At 42.0% G+C, this 19861-nt stretch overlaps 1 protein-coding gene across 2 annotated transcripts in view; it reads left to right on the top strand.

The window, feature by feature from the left end:
• Positions 1 to 217: 217 nt before the first annotated feature.
• The window catches only part of TXLNG (taxilin gamma), a gene marked incomplete at its 5' end in the record, with an annotated part of 53194 nt that continues 33550 nt past the window's right edge, over positions 218 to 19861 (top strand). Inside the window, one exon of one of the 2 annotated variants that reach the window (XM_081081878.1) lies at positions 218 to 334. In XM_081081878.1, the coding sequence (XP_080938004.1) occupies positions 233 to 334 (102 nt within the window). The remainder of the gene's footprint in view (positions 335 to 19861) is intronic. The other variant, XM_081081877.1, reaches the window with a different exon arrangement.

Here is a 19861-nt window from a genome sequence, read left to right on the forward strand (position 1 = left end):
TCGCGCAGACTCACAAGGCCTGCGTTCGCCCTTCGGCCCTGCAGAAGCCCAGCCCCTGCCTCAATGCTCCCCACCCCCATCTAGCTCCATCCCCTCGGGGGCCAACCCCCTCCGGTCACATGGGGAACACGGCATACGGCGATTGGCCGCGGAGGTTCAGGGGCGGGGCGCGAGGCCCTACGAGGTTCCGTGTCCCTTGTCGAGCCGCTAGTTTCGCTGCTGCCGTCACCTCATGGCGACGCGGGTAGAAGAGGTAGCGCGGGGAAGAGGCGGCGGCGCTGAGGAGGCGACTGAGGCTGGTCGGGGCGGACGGCGACGCAGCCCGAGGCAGAAGGTCAGTCTGGGGGCGCCCGCGTTGGTGCTGGGCTGGGGGAATGCTCGGGCTAGCTTTTCGGGGTCCACCTCTTCACGCTCCCCAGTTACGTTTAGCCACAGGGCGAACATCCGGCTCTCTTCCCTCGCGGGGGTGACGACTGTGGAAGCAGGTGGCGGTGGTGGTGGGGGAAATGCCACCGAGATGGATGGGATGGGAGGGGGCGAAGACTGAAATTTGGGGGCACACGGCGGAGGTGAGGAGGGAGGGCAGGGGGTGCAGCCTGGTGAGAAGGGGCCGGGATAGGAGGCGGGGGCGCGCCAGGTGTGACAGCCACGTGCGGCCGGCGCCTCTGGGCCGCGGGCGCCAGGTGTGCTCTCCCTCAATCCCCTCCGCGTGTTCCCCTCGCTCCCTGCACTGGGTGCCGCCCTCGGGGGGCTGCCTGGGGCCACAGTTTGCCCTCCTCTTGCGAGGCAGGTGCGCAGGGAGCGCTGCGGGGTGCGTCCAAGAGGCGCGGACAAGGCTGTTGCGCAGCAAGATAACCGCGCGGGAGCCGGGTCTGCGCTGCGCCCCCATTCCCCGCCCCTCTGCGCTCCCCGACACTAAGCGGGCGTGCGTTGAGGGTACAGAGGGGCTGTTGGGGCTCGGGACCCAGGCTCCGGGGTCGTCTCTGGGCGCCGCGGACATGGGTGCACGTGGCCCCGGCGATAGGGAGGCGATGCTGGAGAACCTGGGTCCCGCAGAGTTGGGAGCAGCATTGCGTGATAGCTGGTCTTCCTAATCCAGCCCCCCCCCCCCTTGCTATTTTTTTTCTTTTGCCCTCTTTCTTTTCTTTCTTTTTAACATGTATTTTCTTTTTTGGTGAACGTAAACTTGAGCGCCTTCTGGCCCCTGTCCTTTGGTCTCTTAATCTGGGAGACAGGCTGGACTGTTCCCCTTGCCTTACTTAACTCACGTCAAGGAGTTTTCAATGTCTCCCTGGATACAGGAAAATTGAGACCTTCAGAGTGGGAGAATTCCACTTGTTCTGGAGTCAGTGGGTGGAGTTTGAAAATGATTGCACAACGAATGGCAAACAGGGCTTTCAGGGCCCAGGAATGGAGAACTGCAGGGAAAGGGGCTGGAAAGGTGGAAACCCCCTCTCTATTTTCTTGCAGTGAAAAACATCTTGAAACATTGGAAGTCCGGCTTGGTCACTCAGGACTCTTTAATACTACAGTTGACCCTTAAACAATGTGGGGGTGGGGTTAGGGGCACCCTCCCCTGCATAACTTTTGACTACCCCAACACTTAACTACACAGTTGTCCCTCGGTACCGAGGGGGCTTGATTCCAGGACCCCGCAGATACCAAAATCCTGCGGATGCTCAAGTCCCCTATATAAAATGGCGAAGATCAATGCATACAGTCGGCCCTCCGCAGCCATGGACTCCCAACCCGGGATGGAAAACAGTACAGGTATTTATTGAAAAAAAAAAATCCGTGTATAAGTGGACCTGCACAGTTCAAAACCGTGTTGTTCAAGAGTTAGCTGTAACTTAATGATACATTTGAGTATTCTTAAAAACCCCTCCTGTGTGAAATTATGAAACAATGTTTTTCTAGTGTGATTCATGAACTTGAAGAAGGAGAAAAAAGGTTTGGTGTGTCAAGAATTAGCTTTTGGAGACCTTTTTCTAAAGTCAGGTATTTTCATGTCTCTGCATGAGAGTTTTACTACTTCTCAATTACCTCTCTTTCTCTCCCTTTCTTTGTACTCTAAAAGAAAGATCCAGTACTTGCAGGACTGAAAAAGAAGCTGTGAACTGAATGTACTCTAGGGATTGAACACTGTCACTTTGGACACTTCACTTTTTCCCTGAGGGTAGAGAGCCAATCTCCGTGTTTGATTTCATAGGTCTCCCAGGGGAGGACTCTGATAAAAAGCCACTGCAATTGAGGACATAAGTTCCCTTTCATGCCACTGGGGTAAGGACAGAAAGTCTGGATTAGGAACAGAGGTTTAATCAACTAGCATTTTAAACCACCAGGATAAGAGGTAATGACTCTTTAAGGCAGCCCTCGGGTTAACAGCTGGATATGAGTAGTCATTTGTGTCTGTACTGTCTCATTTTTGTTTACTTATTTCATATACCTTCTTTGTTCATGCTTTTCTTTTTTTAATATTTTTATTGACTTCAGACAGGAAGAGAGAGGGAGAAAGAGCTAGAAACATCAATGATGAGAGAGAATCATCGATCAGCTGCCTCCTGTATGCCTCCTACGGGGGAATCGAGCCCGCAACCCGGGCATGTGCCCTTCATCGGAATTGAACTTGGGACCCTTTAGTCGTCTACAGGCCAACACTCTATCCACTGAGCCAAACCAGCTAGGGCTACTCATGCTTTCCTGTGCATCTTTTTTTCCTTTTTATTTCCAATTGACTATGAAATGAAATTGAAATACATGGTTAAATATTAGCTTTTGAATTTTTATTTAAAAAAATCAGTGACTATCTTATGTCTTCAAAAGTCACTTTTAGCCGAAACCGGTTTGGCTCAGTGGATAGAGCGTCGGCCTGCGGACTGAAGGGTCCCAGGTTCGATTCCGGTCAAGGGCATGTGCCTGGGTTGCGGGCACATCCCCAGTGGGAGGTGTGCAGGAGGCAGCTGATCGATGTTTCTCTCTCATCGATGTTTCTAACTCTCTATCTCTCTCCCTTCCTCTCTGTAAAAAATCAATAAAATATATTTTTTAAAAAAAAGTCACTTTTAAGTTAATTCCTTATGACCCTTAATTTTTTATTTTCTTGGTGTCACTGACTTGAAAAATATTTGTAATTCTAACTTGACCTCTGCCCTATTTTTCAGGAAGCAGAAGTGATATTTAACTAATTGGGTTGTTTTGAAAACTGTGAAGGAATTAAAAGAAAAGTGACCCATATATACCATTTTAATTTTTTGGGCCATTACCTTATACCCCTTATTGCTGTCAAAACCACATGGGCTGGGGGCCAGGGATGGATGGAAGACACCTCCCCCTACCTATGCCCCTCCTGTGTGTGGTTGGAAAAAAAAAATGTTTTTTTTCTCTGAATAAAAAAGATTCTAATAAAAAATGAAAAGTGACCTGCTTTGGTTACATTATGGGACTTAAAGTGAGAAAGAATTGGAGATATGCTTTATTGGTTCCTGGTGTTTTAACCATCTATGTAGTGACTCTTGATCTTCTAGGTTAATTGTGGCATTGTTTCAAAACTACATCCATTTGATGAATGACTCTTGCAGTAACTATTTTCTCCTAAAGTTAATATTATAGTACATTTCAAGTTCTACTGGACAACATTGGTCTGAAAAGATGGGATGTACATTGTTAAGTATTTCAGGCATGTTTTAGAACACCATGCTCATTCATATTACTTCCTAAATCCTTATGTAGAATTTTTCTCCCCATATATTTTTATTGATTTCAGAGAGGAAGGGAGAGGGAGAGAGAGAGAGAAACATCAGTGATGAGAGGGAATCATCTATCGGCTGCCTCCAGCACACTGCCCACTGGATATCGAGCCCACAACCTGGGCATGTGCCCTTGACCAGAATAGAACCTGGGACCCGCCCCGTCCGCAGGCTGAAGCTCTATTCACTGAGCCAACAAGGTAGGGCAGAATTTTTTTATAAGGATGAATTCTTAAAAAATTAATAGACTTAATTATTTTTTTAGCAGTTTCAGGTTTACAAAAAAATTGAGCATTAATTGGTGGTGTACATTCTGAGTTTTGACACATGTATCCACCATTACAGTATCATACAGAATAGTCTCATTGTCCTCTATTTGTCCCCCCTCCCTTCTCCCAAATCACTAGCAACCACTAATATTTCTACTGTCTCTATAGTTTGGCCTTTCCAGAATGTCTGAGGTTGATTTTTTTTTACTAGATTTTTGCTTGGGAATGTTAAAAATGATTTAACTACTGTTAAACTTACTTTTCAATCAGTAAACCACTTGGAAGGATAAAGATAATATGGAACTGAGGCTCAAATTAACAAAGTCTTTTACATAGTGCCCTATAGTTTTTACGGCATATTTGCACACACATTAACTCTTTCAGCATCACTTTGATGCTTTAGAGAAGGCTGGGCATTTGTCATTGTTCTCATTTGCAGATGACCAACTGCTCAGCAAGGTTAAGTGATTTGCCCCAGGGGTGAAGCTGAGTCTGGAACCCAATAAATACCCTTTCATCTAGACTACAGTAATAAGTAGTGTAGTGGTGGGTAAATAGTATGGATTTTGGAGTCAGGACTCTTGGCTCTCTGCCACTTACTAGCTGTGTAACCTTGGGCAAGTTTCTCAATCTTTCCAAGCCTTAGTTGCATCATCTGTGAAGAGGGGGTGATGCCAGTACCTACCACTTAGGATTGTTGTGAAGAATAAGAGTTGATGTGATGCATTCAGCACAGAGCCAGAATTTTACTTGGTTTGAAAGGGAGAACATATGAAAGATTGATTTCTCTTGCTGTTACTCATTTCTCATCTTCCAACCTTTGTATTCTTCCTTCCCAGACTCTCTCTGTGATAGATTCAATGAGGAGAAATCAGTTCAGGGTGGGGCAAGAGTATGGGTGGGGTAGGAAGCAACCATTTTATTATCATGTTTTTCTTTCTAGTTGTGGTCGTGATGAATTTCCACTCTTCTGGCAGGAGAGGAAATAATAAGATTCAAAGTGATCTTCTATTTACAACATTGTTGTTTAATTCTGTCATCCAGCTGTGGTAAATTTCATTTTCAGGTGAATCTAATAGGCAAAGCAGTAATGAGAACAGACCAGCTACAGCACAGTCCTGTATTACCATAGTTTTAGACCAGAATATGCCACATTTACTTATCATGTGACTTGAAGGTGTTTTATATGTTATTCTGTGTGTCATTTATATTGATTTTGACTGGAGAAGTTTCATTTAGGGATCCATGAATCAAATCCAGATGCCATAACACACAGGGTGCATGTGATTGTTTAAGGAAGGATCCATTATAACACATTTCTTTTCAATAGATATGCTGTTCAGATTTTACGCTTTCGGAGAGTTGTGTTTCAAAGGGAAGAAATTCAAGGCCTCACTGTTTTCCTGCACTGTGCTAGGCACTTTAAAAGTGCTTGCATTCTAATATCTCCTCACTTCTGCAGAGTAGGTGGTTTCCCCAGGTATATAGATAAATCATTTGAGGCTCAGTCAGGGGGGGGAAAACCCACAAAAAAATTTGCTTAAATAACACGGTGATGTTGGCCTAGAGGTGGTATGCATGATGTAATTGATAGTGTAACTGATGCATTGCACTGCATGGACAGTTGCTGCTTTCCTAGTAAGTTTTTTTTCTTTTTTAAAAAAAATCTTTTTATTGATTTCAGAGAGGAAGGGAGAGGGAGAGAGATAGAAACATCATTGATGAGAGAGAATCATGGATTAGCCGCCTCTGACCCAGGCATGTGCCCTTAACCGGAATTGAACCCAGGACCCTTCAGTCCACAGGCCGGCGCTCTATCCATGATCCAAACTGGCCAGGACTTTCCTAGTAAGTTTTAACCTCATATCCCAAAGAAATCCCTTTGCCTCTTCCTCCCCTTCCTGCCCCTGACCCCCGCCCCCCCCAATTCCTTCTTATTTGGTTCTAACCTGATTATTAGCAACTTTTATTTAGTATGTGACAGTACTTAAAATGTGTAAAGTAGTATATGAATTTAATATAGTATTCATCAGCATTGAGAATTAGCGATGTTTAATTTTTTCCCAAGCATTTTCAGAGAAGCATAAAAATAGGCCAGGTGATCCTTTAAGGGTTTGAACCCTGAGAGAGAGAGAGTGTGTGTGTGTATTTTTGTTTACATCTCTATTGTTGAAAGTATTATGTATGTCCTCCTTTCCCCCCCACTGACCTCTTCTTTCCTCCTACACGCCCTACACTGCCCCAGGCCTTCACCACCCTATTGAGAGTATATTTTTATGATTGAGTTTATTTTCTAGTTGAAATTCTCGGTACTATAACTACTTAAATGTATTACTTAAGTGAAAAAGATATATAAAATGACGAGGGTTGTCCTCCTGTGCTATCATTAGCATTTACTGCTTGGGGTGTTGATTTGCATTCTATGTTACATTTCTAAAATGTCCCCAGAATGATCCCCATTATCTCCCACTTTCCACCGTGTAGTCTGCCATGAGTAATTCTATATAATCCTATATAATAAAGGGCTAATATGTAAATCGACCAAACAGCAGAACAACCGGTCGCAGTGACATGCACTGACCACCAGGGGCAGATGCTCAACGCAGGAGCTGCCCTCTGGTGGTCAGTGTGCTCCCACAGGGGGAGTGCTGCTCAGCCAGAAGCCGGGCTCATGGCTGGTGAGCACAATGGCAGTGGCGGGAGCTTCTCCCACCTCCGTGGCAGCGCTAAGGATACCCAACTGCTGTGGGGAGCGGGCCTAAGCCGTCAGTCAGACATCGCCCAAGGGGTCCTGGACTGTGAGAGGGCACAGGCTGGGCTAAGGGGACACACACACACACACACACACACACACACCCACACTCAGTGCACGAATTTTGTGCACCAGGCCTCTAGTACAGTGGTTCTTAACCTGTGGGTTGCGACCCCTTGGGGGGGGTTAAACGACCCTTTCACAGGGTCACCTAAGACCATCCTGCATATCAGATATTTACATTACGATTCATAACAGTAGCAACATTACAGTTATGAAGCAGCAACGAAAATCATTTTATGGTTGGGGGTCACCACAACATGAGGAACTGTATTAAAGGGTCGCGGCATTAGGAAGGTCGAGAACCACTACTCTAGTGTGTGTGTGTGTATTTAATAGAAACATCAATGATGAGAGAATCATTGATCCGCTGCCTTCTGCACACCACCTACTGGGGATTGAGCTCGCAACCCAGGCATGTGCCCTTTACCGGAATCGAACCAGGTACCCTTCAGTCCGCAGGCTGATGCTCTGTCCACTGAACCAAACCAGCTAGGGCCATAGTAATATTTTTAAACGACTACTTTTTTGTTTTTCTTCTTTCCCTACTCTCAGAAAGGTCAAAATAGAATGGTTTGGTAAGGAAGATGTGCCAGTAGCTTAGAAGCACGTTCTTGAAGGATTTTGTGGATTGACATGTTGGCCATAATAAAAGTGAGAATGAAGGCATTTTGCATAGTTTGCAAATGCATCCTTATTCAGATGTTACTGTAACAGTTCTGCTGCACTCTAGCAATTTATATTAATTATATCTAATCTTACAACTCTAGAAAGTAGATACTGTATACCCCTAGTTTAGAGATAAGGAAACTGAGAGGTTGATCTCCGTATGGCCACACAGGAGGTAGTGAGTGATATATTCAACAGCAGCTTTTACCCATATTGCCTGTGCTCTCATAACACATTTCTTTTTTTAAAAACAGATTCCTATATTTGATTATGATTTACTTTTATTTAGTTTTTTAGAGTGAGTGGAAGGGAGAGGGAGAGAGAAACATCAGTGAGAGAACCATTCATCGGCTGCCTCCTGCGCGCCCCCTACTGGGGATCAAGCCCGCAACCTGGGCATGTGTTCTGACTGGGAATGGAAACTGCAACCTCTGTGCACTGGATGATGCCCAACCAACTGAGCCACACCAGCCAGGGCTTAACACATTTCTTGAGGATAGCAAATAAAAATGTGTTCCTTGTTGAATGGGAGCAAAAATTGATGATAGGTAAAAGGAGTACTAATTTTTGCAAAATGAAAACAAATTATTGGTGTATACCAATTGTTCCTCACTACCCAAGGTGAATTATACTGGTTGGTACACTAATCACTTAACCAAAAGGGGGAAAGATGCCAATTTGTTAGGTATAATTGAGCAAGAAGGACATGGCATTCTCTTGTTCTCTCACTTGGTCCCAGGGCATATTCCATAGAGATGGATCTGCTTGGTTATGGACCCCTTAACTTTTGACTGAGCTGGTCTTCTCATCTCTCTCTATTCCTGTTCCACCGCAACCAGGGCCGCAGTTTTTTAAATTGATTTCAGAAAGGAAGAGGGAGAGAGATAGAAACATCAGTGATGAGAGAGAATCATTGATCAACTGCCTCCTGCACGCCCCACACTGGGGATTGAGCCAACAACCTGGGCATGTGCCCTGACCAGGAGGGAGTTGAACTGTGACCTCCCGGTTCAGAGGTTGACGCTCAAGCACTGAGCCATGCCTGCCAGGCAGGGCAGCAGTTCTTAAAACTTTTTGGTTTCAGGATCTTTTTGCATACTTAAAAAGTATTGAGAACCCCAAGAAGCTTTTGTTTATGTGGATTATATCTAATAATATTTTCCATATTAGAAATTAAAACAAAATTTAAGTGATTATTTATTTTTTAAAAACTGATGTAATAATCTATTGCTGTGTAACACATCACCCCAAAACATAGTGCTTGAAACATTATGACCTCAGTTTCTGTAGGTTAGGAATCTGGGTGTGACTTAGTTGGGTCTTCTTCTTCAGGGTCTAATGGGCTGCAGTGATCTGAAGGCTTCCCTGGGAAGGATCCACTTTCTAGCTCACTCATGTAGTCGTTGCCAGGATTTAATTCCTCATGAGCTGTTGGCTGGAGGCCCCTTGATTCTTGGCCACATGGGTTTTTCCATAGGCATCTCACAACATGGCTGCTGGCTTCATCAGAACGAACAAGAGAATGTCAGTACAAGAGAGAAAGGAAGATTCAGTCTTTGTTACTTAATCATAGAAATGACATCCCTCATTTTTGCCAAATTGTTTTTAATTGATTGGGGTGACATTGGTCAACATGAACATAGCGGTTTCAGGTGTGGGTTTCTATGTTACAAGATCGGTATATTGCACTTTGTGCCCACCACCCAAAGTCAGATTTTCTCCTGTCACCTTGTATTAGGAACCTTTTATCCGCCCACTCCCTTCCCTCTGGCAGCCATCACACTGCTGTTTGTGATCATGAGTTTCAGTTTTATATCCCACATTTGAGTGAAATCATATGGTTCTTAGGTTTTTCTGACTTATTTTGCTTAGCATAATGTTCTCAAGGTCCATCCATGTTGTTGCAAATGGTGCTGTTTCATCCTTATGGCTGAGTAGTATGCCATTGTGTATATGTACCGTATCTTTATCCAGTCCTCTATTGTGGCACACTTTGGTTGTTTTCATGTCTTGGCCACTGTGAACAATGCTGCAATAAACATAGGAGTGCGTATATCTTTGAGAATACATGATTTTGAGTTTTTTGGATATATACCCAGGAGTGGGATTGCTGGGTCGTATGGTAGCTCTATTCTTAATTTTTTGAAGAATCACCAGACTGCTTTCCATAGTGGTTGTACCAGTCTACATTCCCACCAGCAGTGATTGAGGGTTCCCTTTTTGCCACAACCTCTCCCAACATTTATTATTGATTGTCTTATTGTAATGACCACTCTAACAGGTCAAATTCTCTCTCTCTCTCTCTTTTTTTTTTTTTAAGTATATTTTTATTGATTTCAGAGAGGAAGGCAGAGGGAGAAAGAGAAACATCAATGATTAGAGAGAATTATTGATCGGTTGCCTCCCGCATGCCCCACACTCAGGATCAAGCCTGCAACCCAGGTATGTGCCCTTGGCTGAATTGAACCTGGGACCCTTCAGTCAGTAGGCTGATGCTCTATCCACTGAGCCAAATAGGCTAGGAACAGTGGTTCTCAACCTTCTGGTCCTTTAAATACAGTTCCTCATGTGACCCAACCATAAAATTATTTTCGTTGCTGCTTCATAACTGTAATGTTGCTACTGTTATGAATCGTAATGTAAATATCTGATATGCAGGATGGTCTTAGGCGACCCCTGTGAAAGGGTCGTTGGACTGCCAAAGGGGTGAGGCCCACAGGTTAGGACAAATTCTCCTTTAAAAGCCAGTTATTAGGTCCAGCCCATAGGCAAGGGAGGGGATTATGCAAGGCTGTGAACCCCAGAAGGATCAGTGGGATTTTTTAGGGGCTATGTCAGAGCTGCCTTCCACACATTAACATAAGAAATGGCTTTTTAAAATTGAAAGTAACTGATTTTCTGAAATAGAAGTTGGTGAGAGACTGGCATTGTTTTAAGTTTTTACAGATTTCTTTAATAAATGATTTAATAGAAGACAGCTGAATTCTCACATCTACTTCTGCATTCAATTTTTGGCAATATGCCATTTTAGTTGAAGTACATGGAGACAGTCTGGCCTCACACATATATGTAGTTGGCACAGGGAAGAGTATTTTTAATAGTCTTTTTAGGTAATTTGAAATTCTTTGATACTACACTGTAACTCAGCAAGTAGTTTTTTTTTTCTTTTTCTAAGTAGTAGTTCTTGAAGGTTAGTTGGATCTGAAACCCTATGGAACTTTTTGTATTATTATATTAAAATCTATTGGTCTGTTTTGCATTTTGATTGGATGTTTTTTCTCATGCACCATTTTATCACATTAGTTACTATCACCACTGATCTCATCAGAAAAGTGTTTTGAAGTATTGGGAAGGGTGGTGGCAGATAGTTTTTAAACATTTTTAATTTTGTTTGAAAACTCAATTTTTATTATTATTTTTTTGAAAACTCAATTTTTACATTGACAACATCAGTCAGTTACCTTGAACTAACAGGCTTGCTTCATATAGTTTGGAGGAAATTAGGGCCAAATGGGCAAGTATGAATAAACAACCAGTGTTTGTCTTTTTTTTTTTTTTAAATATATTTTATTGATTTTTTTTACAGAGAGGAAAGGAGAGGGATAGGGAATTAGAAACATCGATCAGCTGCCTCCTGCACACTCCCCACTGGGGATGTGCCTGCAACCAAGGTACATGCCCTTGACTGGAATCGAACCCGGGACTCTCGAGTCTGCAGGCCGACGCTCTATCCACTAAGCCAAACCGGTCAGGGCTCTTTTTTTTTTTTTTTTTTAAATATATTTTTATTGATTTCAGAGAGGAAGAGAGAGATAGAAACATCAGTGATGAGAGATAATCATTGATTGGCTGCCTCCTGCACACCCCACCCTGGGGATTGAGCCCACAACCCGGGTATGTGCCCTTGGCCGGAATCGAACCCGGGACCCTTCAGTCTGCAGGCTGATGCTCTACTCACTGAGCCAAACCAGCTAGGGCCAACCGCTGTTTGCCTTAAAAAAAAAAACCCAACCCAAAACACAGAAGGTAATCCATGCAAAAAGCTGCCAGTTGGGCTCATAATTCAGAAGCTGCATTAGTGCTTTTCCTTGAGATTGCCATCATTCTTTGGTGTGTGGTAGAAGTGCCTTATGTATACTTTCTGTGTCTTGACACATAATTAGAAAGATGTGTATGCAAGAGCTGAGATTTAATACAAACTGATAATTTTTAATTGCTTCCTCAATTAAAATTTTAAATTAAAACTTGCTTTTTCCACATGACTTTTAGTATTAGATCGGTGCCACTGCCTTGATTTGTGCCAAGGAGCCAACAATGTTACTTCTGCTTTTGCATCACCAGTGCAAGTGTTAACACCAAAAAGACAGATAACATCTCAGTACTGTTATGAACATAATTTTTGAGCTTGCAGACCACCTGGAAGGGTTCACAGACCATAGCTTAAGAATCAGTGCCTCCAGGTTTTATCAGAAGTGGGGTTTTCTTTTTCTTGTTTCATCTTTCCCAAGACCATGCTTTCAGAAGAGAATAGGCTTATTTTTTCCTATTCCTAGGACTTGTTGTTAGCAGTGTGGCATCCCAATTATTATTGACTCAACTGCTTTATCTTGCTAATGGGATAATTCAGTAATCCTAGCAAGCAGAATATTTTCGTTGCTCAGGGTCTGCTAGTCAGCCCTGGCAGATGACCAGAATAAAGGTAGGCTTTATTTGCTAAAGGGTTGAAGAACCTTCTAAACCAAAATATTTTCATCATTATTCCTTTATTATGTGTGGTAAAATACATATCATAAAATTTACCATTTTAACCACTTTTAGTCATACAGTTGAGTGGCATTAAGCACATTAACAGTGTTGTGCAACCATCAGCACACTCCAGAACTTTTTCAACTTCCCAAACTGCAGCTACTCCATTTGCCCTGCCCCAGTCCCTGGCAACCACCATTCTATTTTTTCTCTCTATGAATTTCACTACTTTAGGTATTTCATGTAAGTGGAATCATACAGAGAAAATCATTGATTGGCTGCCTCCTGCACTCCCTATACTGGAGATCGAGCCTGCAACCAGGGCATGTGCCCTGACTGGGAATTGAAACGTGACCTCCTGGTTCATGAGCCGACACCCAACCACTGAACCAGACTGGCTGGACGACACCATTTTTAATATAGTAAATTCCCATATATGGCTCTGTGTGGTCTGTTTTTGAAGATGGCGCTATATAATTAGGAAGTCTCAAGTGTTTCATGCCTAAAATAAAAGTAAGATCTCACCTTTGGGGCTTTATATTTTGAGATATTAAGAATTTATTGTCTTATGCCGGAACCGGTTTGGCTCAGTGGATAGAGCGTCGGCCTGCGGACTGAAAGGTCCCAGGTTTGATTCCGGTCAAAGGGCATGTACCTGGGTTGCGGGCACATCCCCAGTAGGAGATGTGCAGGAGGCAGCTGATCGATGTTTCTCTCTCATCGATGTTTCTAACTATCTCTCTCCCTTTCTCTCTGTAAAAAATCAATAAAAAATATATAAAAAAAAGAATTTATTGTCTTAAAAAACACCAGAATATAATTACATGCTAGTGCACAGTAATATATCATTTTATCTGTTAAAAATAAAAACCCTTTATTTTTATTTCATTCCTTTGTTCTAACACAGTAAAACAGGCTACTGTTGGCCTACCAGGTTTGGCTCAGTAGATAGAGCATGGACCTGTGGACTGAAGGGTCAAACATTCGATCCCAGTCAAGGGCACATGCCTGGGTTGCAGGCTCGAACACCAGTAAGGGGGGATGCAGGAGGCAGCCGATAAATGATTCTCTCATCATTGATGTTTCTATGTCTCCTTCCCTCTCCCTTCCTCTCTCAAATAAAAAAAGATAGGTTTTTTCAAAAAAAAAAAAAAGCCCACCCTAACTGGTTAGGCTCAGTGGATAGAGTATCAGCCTGCAGACTGAAAGGTCCCAGGTTCGATTCCGGTCAAGGGCATGTACCTTGGTTGCAGGCACATCCCCAGTTTGGGGTGTGCAGGAGGCAGCTGATCGATGTTTCTAACTCTATCCCTCTCCCTTCCTCTCTGTAAAATATCAATAAAATATATTTTTTTAAAAAGCCAGGCTACTATTTGAGGAGGCATTGAGTTATATAATATAATACATATTTTAACGACTGGTCCAAAATGATTAAAACAGAATTTTGAGATGAATGATTGATAAAGTGTTAGCTGTGTGGAAAACTTTGCTATCCAGAATAATTCTTTGAAAGATTAAAATAGCTTTAGTATATAAACTATTGTAAATGACTCATAAAGCTAAAGTCACTTTTCTAATTTAAAAAGCACATGAACCCAACTCCATCCACCTATTTAAAAAATAAAAAAGCCCATGAAAACGTAATTTTTATAACAGGTTTGTTTGTAAAATTTATATTTGGAAATGTAAAAGCCCCTTAAAATACTGGAAATGTTTAAGAGGGAGGTTCATATTTATAAAACTAAATAAGGCCAATAGCTGGTATCCTAAAGAGGTATCGTGTATCTTTGCTATCATCACTATTTCCCTGTGCCTTCTGCCCACACTGGGCCACATTGGGCCGGCAAGCATGCATGCAGTCTTGTCCTCACATTCCTGTTTGGTAGTTGAAAACTCTTAGGGTAAATTATTAGAAACATAGGTTTGAAGAGATTTTTAGAGATAATTTAGGGCACAAATAAGTTTTCTTTCTTTTTTTTAAAAAAAACACCACCACCTCAGTGCCGTAAATAATCACTTAAACTTATTTAAAGGTAAATGTACCCTGAATCAATTCTGCCTCACCTCTCTAAATTTGAGTTAATCACTGCTAAAAATTGTAGAGCTTTTCCCATTGTTTTCCTAAGTTTATATTGGTATATCTAGCATGCTATGTATTTTTAAATGTTTTGTAACTGCGTAAGGGATCTTTTTGACTTTGACCTTTCATTTTCCAAGGCCGATGTATGAAGTGAGGAGAGCGGTGCAATGGAGAGAACATAGGCTCTTGAATTTGACAGCCCTGGCTTTGAATTTTATTGGCTTCTTTTACTGAGTTTAATATGATCTTGGGCAAGTTACCTCACCTTACTAAGTCTCATTTTCCTTATCTGGAAACAATAAGATCTCCCTCTCAGTGGGCTGGGAAAGGTTAAATGGGGTAACAGGGCCCTAGCCAGTTTGGCTCAGTGGCTAGAGCGTCGGCCTGCAGACTGAAAGGGTGCGGGTTTGATTCCTATCAAGGGCACATACCTCGGTTGCAGGCTAGATCCCTGGCTCTGGTCTGGGTGCATGTGGAGGCAACCATTTGATGTGTCTCTCACATTGATGTTTCTCTCTCTCTGTCTCTCCCCCTCCCACTCTCTCTAAAAATCAATGGAAAAATATCCACCGGTGAGGATTAACCAACAACAAAAAAATGGGGCAACAGGGCTTGCAAGTTCTGAAGGTTCTGGGAACCTTATCTACTTGGTAGGTTTCTTTGGGAACCCAAGGCAAACTAAGGATCTCTCCCCAGGAAAACACATAAATGTACCCAGCTTCCCACCAGCTCCCTCCGAAGAACCACCCCATCCCTCAGCGGCAAGGACTGGGTGATTTTCTGCTCTCAGTATGTGCCTGGCACTGGTTGAAGGCATTCTAGCTCATTTAAGCAGATGGCAGTGGAAATAATTAGGAAGTGGATGTGGGTGTTAGCTTTTGTTTTTTATTTACACAAGTCTTAGAAAAGAACAACCATTGCTAATATTTAAGCTCTTTAAGCAAAATTAGCCAAAGAAATATGGTTCTTTAGCTTTAACACTTATTTGAAAGAGCATAACTGAAAGTTTTAAACTTTAGAATTATTCATCTTTCTCTTTATTCACAGAGTAGGAAAGAAACTTATTTAAATTTTTTTTCTTTTAGGCTTTTAAATCCCATGCAGGCTCAGTTTCAAATGTGTTGATCCAGAAAGCTGTTATAGGTAGTAGATGAATACAGAATATTCATGTTCATTTGTTAAAATTTCTGTAATACTTATTCTTTGTTTCTACAATTAATAGTAGGTAAACTGGTGACTCTCCATTTTGAAAGACTCTCTTCTTCAGTTAAGGAGACATCTTAGGCCCAGCCTGTGTGGCTCAGTTGTTGAGCATCGACCTATGAACCAGAAGGTCACGGTTCGATTCCTGGTCAGGACACATGCCCAGGTTGCGGCTGGATCCCGAGTAGGGGATGTGCAAGGGGCAGCTGATCAATGATTCTCTCTCATCATTGATGTTTCTATCTCTATTTCTCTCTCCCTTCCTCTCTGAAATAAATAAAAATATATTATAAAAAAAATGAGACATCTTAGCTCCAAGTATTGAGACAGTGGAAGGCAGATGGAGAAATGCATCCTTTGACAGGTGGGTAGTGTCTGGGGTGGGGAGTGTGTTGGGGTGTAGGGTTCTAGTAAACTTGGTTGGGGCTGAATGGTGTGCTCTCTACTATCTTTCAAGCTACAAGAGCTAAATGCACTGCTCATGACTAGACTGATCAACATAATGAAAGTTTTATAGTTTCGTTTTATGATTTTGCTTAGGAAAAGGTTCACATAGAAATTTAATCTTGAAAGTACTTACTGTTGGTTTCATTTTTATTTTAGATTGGGATTTAAATAAACATTTTTTCCTCTTATTTTTCCTGATAATAGGTACTGTATTAGAGAACGCTATTCATCTTGGTATGGTATTTAAAAAACAAGAACAAACTGTTATGAAGGTAACTCATGGTCCCTAACTTGAAAGGTAAAAGCAGGCATGCCGTGAAGCCCAGTGGACTTCTGCTCTGGCCCCACTCACCCAGTTTCTCTCCATTAATATATTTCTTTTCTTTTTTTTTTAAAATACATTTTTACTGATTTTTTGCAGAGAGGAAGGGAGAGGGATAGAGAGTTAGAAACATCAATGAGAGAGAAACACCGATCATTGCCTCCTCCATGCCCCCTACTGGGGATCATACCTGCAACCAAGGTACATGCCTTATTTATTTTTTTAATATATTTTATTGATTTTTTACAGAGAGGAGGGGAGAGGTGCAGAGAGAAACATCAGTGAGAGAACCATCGATCAGTTGTCTCATGCACACTCCCCACCAGGGATGTGCCTGCAGTCACGGTACATGCCCTTTACTGGAATCGAACCTGGGACCCTTTAGCCTGAGGGCCGACGCTCTATCCACTGAGCCAAACTGGCTAGGGCAGGATTACGGTTTTATGGCTTAAGATTACTGAGTTTCTTTTTGAGGTGATGAAGGTGATTTAAAATCGATTGTGGTGATGGTTCACAGCTCTAAACTCTAAAAGCCAGTGAATTGTACACTTTCAGTAGGGTGTACAATTAAATCTCAGTAAAAGTGTTATGAAAAATCACTAAGAGAACTGAAAAACTATAAATTACCCTAGCTGGATTGGCTCAGCAGATAAGAGTGTCAGTCTGTGGACAGAGGGGTCCTGGGTTTGATTTCGGTCAGGGCACATGTCCCGGTTGTAGCTCCCTCACCAGTAGGGGGTGTGCAGGAGGCAGCCAATCATGATTCTCTCTCATCATTGATGTTTCTGTCTCTCCCTCTCCCTTCCTCTCTGAAATCAATAAAACAAACAATCAAAAACTATAAATTAACAAGTTTCATTCCTCAGGCAGCTTTCTTATTAAAATTGATCTTAGGATAGGCCTCAGGTTTTCCTTGGTGAAAATTATTTATGCTCCTCATCTTCCAAATTGCTTGCTCATTATATTTGGATATGGCTGTACACCATGCTTTCTGGTATTATGTGGGGTTTATTATGATTATGCTTCTGAGAAATTCTATTCTGTGCTAAGAGTTAAAAAATCTTCATTTTATTTATCTTTGAATAGACTTTCATCAATATTTAAAGCCAAAATTGGTGTTTTGTAACCCTGTTCCTAATACTAATGGTTTTCAAGGGATAGGTTTGAAAATTATTTTTTTTTAATTCAGGAAGATGATATTAATAGTACTCAATTTTTTCACCCTCTGTATTGCTTTTGTGTAAAGGGTCTGTGTTAATATTATGTGCCCAGCTAGTATATAGCAGTTAAATATCTCATATAAAGTAGAGGTAGGAACTAGTAGTTAAATGTATAATGTAGTGTTAAAATGATCACTTTGCATTTGGTTTGAGATTAATACTTTTGAAGTATGTTATTGGGGCATATTAATTGCTTTAAGTTTCTGCAGTAATGAAATTTAACAAAGGACATTTTTTAAAACTTCATTAATTTTTTTTAAAGTATATTTTATTGATTTTTTTACAGAGAGGAAGGGAGAGGGATAGAGAGTTAGAAACATCGATGAGAGAGAGAGAAACATGGATCAGCTGCCTCCTGCACACCCCCTACTGGGGATGTGCCCGCAACCAAGGTGCATGCCCTTGACCGGAATCGAACCTGGGACCCTTCAGTTCGCAGGCCGACGCTAGCCACTGAGCCAAACCGGTTAGGGCAATTTTTAAATAAACTTAATACCTATGGATTACACTTGAGAAACAGTGCTCTATAGAATGCATTACATTTAGAAGTGAAATTAAAAAAAAAATCCTCACCGAGAACATACTTAGAGGAAGTGGGTGGGGGGGAGAGAGAAAGAGAGAAACATCGAAGAGAGAGCAATACATTGATTGGTTTGCCTTCCATATGTACCCAAACCCAAAACCCTGTTAGGGAATTGAACCTGCAATCTTTTGGTGCACAAGATGATGGTTAACCAACTGAGCCACTCCGCTAGGCTAAAAGTGAAATTAAAAAATTTTTGAACAAATTAAAGAGTCTTCAATATTACTTTGTAAATTCTGAATTAGGCTTAGAGTGTGGCATCAAACTGTAACTCAAAATAGCCCAGTTCCCCTTAATGCATTAGTTTTGTAAGAAATGAAAGTATTACATGTATAGTATTTTTAAAGTATCATGAAAAACAACACACTTTTCATCTCTCTTCCTAGAGAAAAATATTTCTGCTTTGGTTCTTCATCAATTTTGAATAATAGTAGTATATAAATTACAAAGTTTAAAATAAACCTTATTGAAGTAACACATACATTCAGTAAAGTATACGAAACACAAATGTTTAGGCTTAATGAATTTTCACAAAGTGAGCATCCATGTTGCCCCATCTAGATCAAGACATAATATTACCAAGTCCTGCAGAAGGCCCTGCCCTCAACAGTAATCAGTATCCTGATTTCCAGCACCATCGGTTGGCTTTGCCAGTTTTTGAACTTTATTAAATGGTTTCCTAGAGCAGCGGTTGCCACCTGGTGGTTGGAGAGGTCTGAAAGGTTGGTGACCGCTGGTTTAAGAAAACCTTTGGAACAGCGGTTGCCAACTGGTAGTCCATGAGGTCCAAAAGGTTGTTGCGACTCCTGTCCCAGAGTATATATTCTTGTGACACCTTCCTTGCAAAAGTCTGTCTTTGAGACTCATATGTGTTGCTGTATCTCATAGTAGTTCATTGTCATTGCTGGATGGTCTGAACATGTTAGAATGATCCATTCTTCTGTTGATAGAAATTTGAGTTGATTTCATTTTGGGGTAATTACAAATAGTGTTGCTCTAGACCAGTGGTTCTCAACCTTCTGGCCCTTTAAATACAGTTCTTCATGTTGTGACCCAACCATAAAATTATTTTCATTGCTGCTTCATAACTGTAATGTTGCTACTGTTATGAATCGTAATGTAAATATCTGATATGCAGGATGGTCTTAGGCGACCCCTGTGAAAGGGTCGTTCAATCGCCAAAGGGGTCGTGACCCACAGGCTGAGAACCACTGCTCTAGACATTTCTTGGCCTTTGGTTGCACGTATGTACACACTTGGGTAAAATCCTAGGACTAGAATTAACTATGTTGGTAGGTATCCATATTGCTAAAGAATTTTTCAAAGCTGTATCAACTTGTTCTTTCAAAAGCACAGTACTTGATTTGTCAACATCTATATATATCTATATATATAATCTATATAATAAAAGGCTATGCAAATCAACCGAATGGTGGAACGACCAGTTGCTATGATGCACACTGACCACCAGGGGCAGATGCTTGACACAGGAGCTGCCCCCTGGTGGTCAGTGCACTCCCACAGGGGGAGCACTGCTCAGCCAGGAGCCAGGCTTGCCTCCTGGCAGTCAGACATCCCCCAAGGACTCCCGGACTGTGAGAGGGCGCAGGCCAGACTGATGGGACCCCCCCACCCCTGCGAATGCATGAATTTCGTGCACCAGGCCTCTAGTATATATATAAAAGGCTAATATGCTAAGTGTCTGACCATCCGACGGGTCGCTGTGACACGCACTGACCACCAGGGGGCAGACTCTCAACGCAG

The sequence above is a fragment of the Myotis nattereri genome (assembly GCF_964212035.1).
Source record: "Myotis nattereri genome assembly, chromosome: X".
Classification (NCBI taxonomy): domain Eukaryota; kingdom Metazoa; phylum Chordata; class Mammalia; order Chiroptera; family Vespertilionidae; genus Myotis; species Myotis nattereri.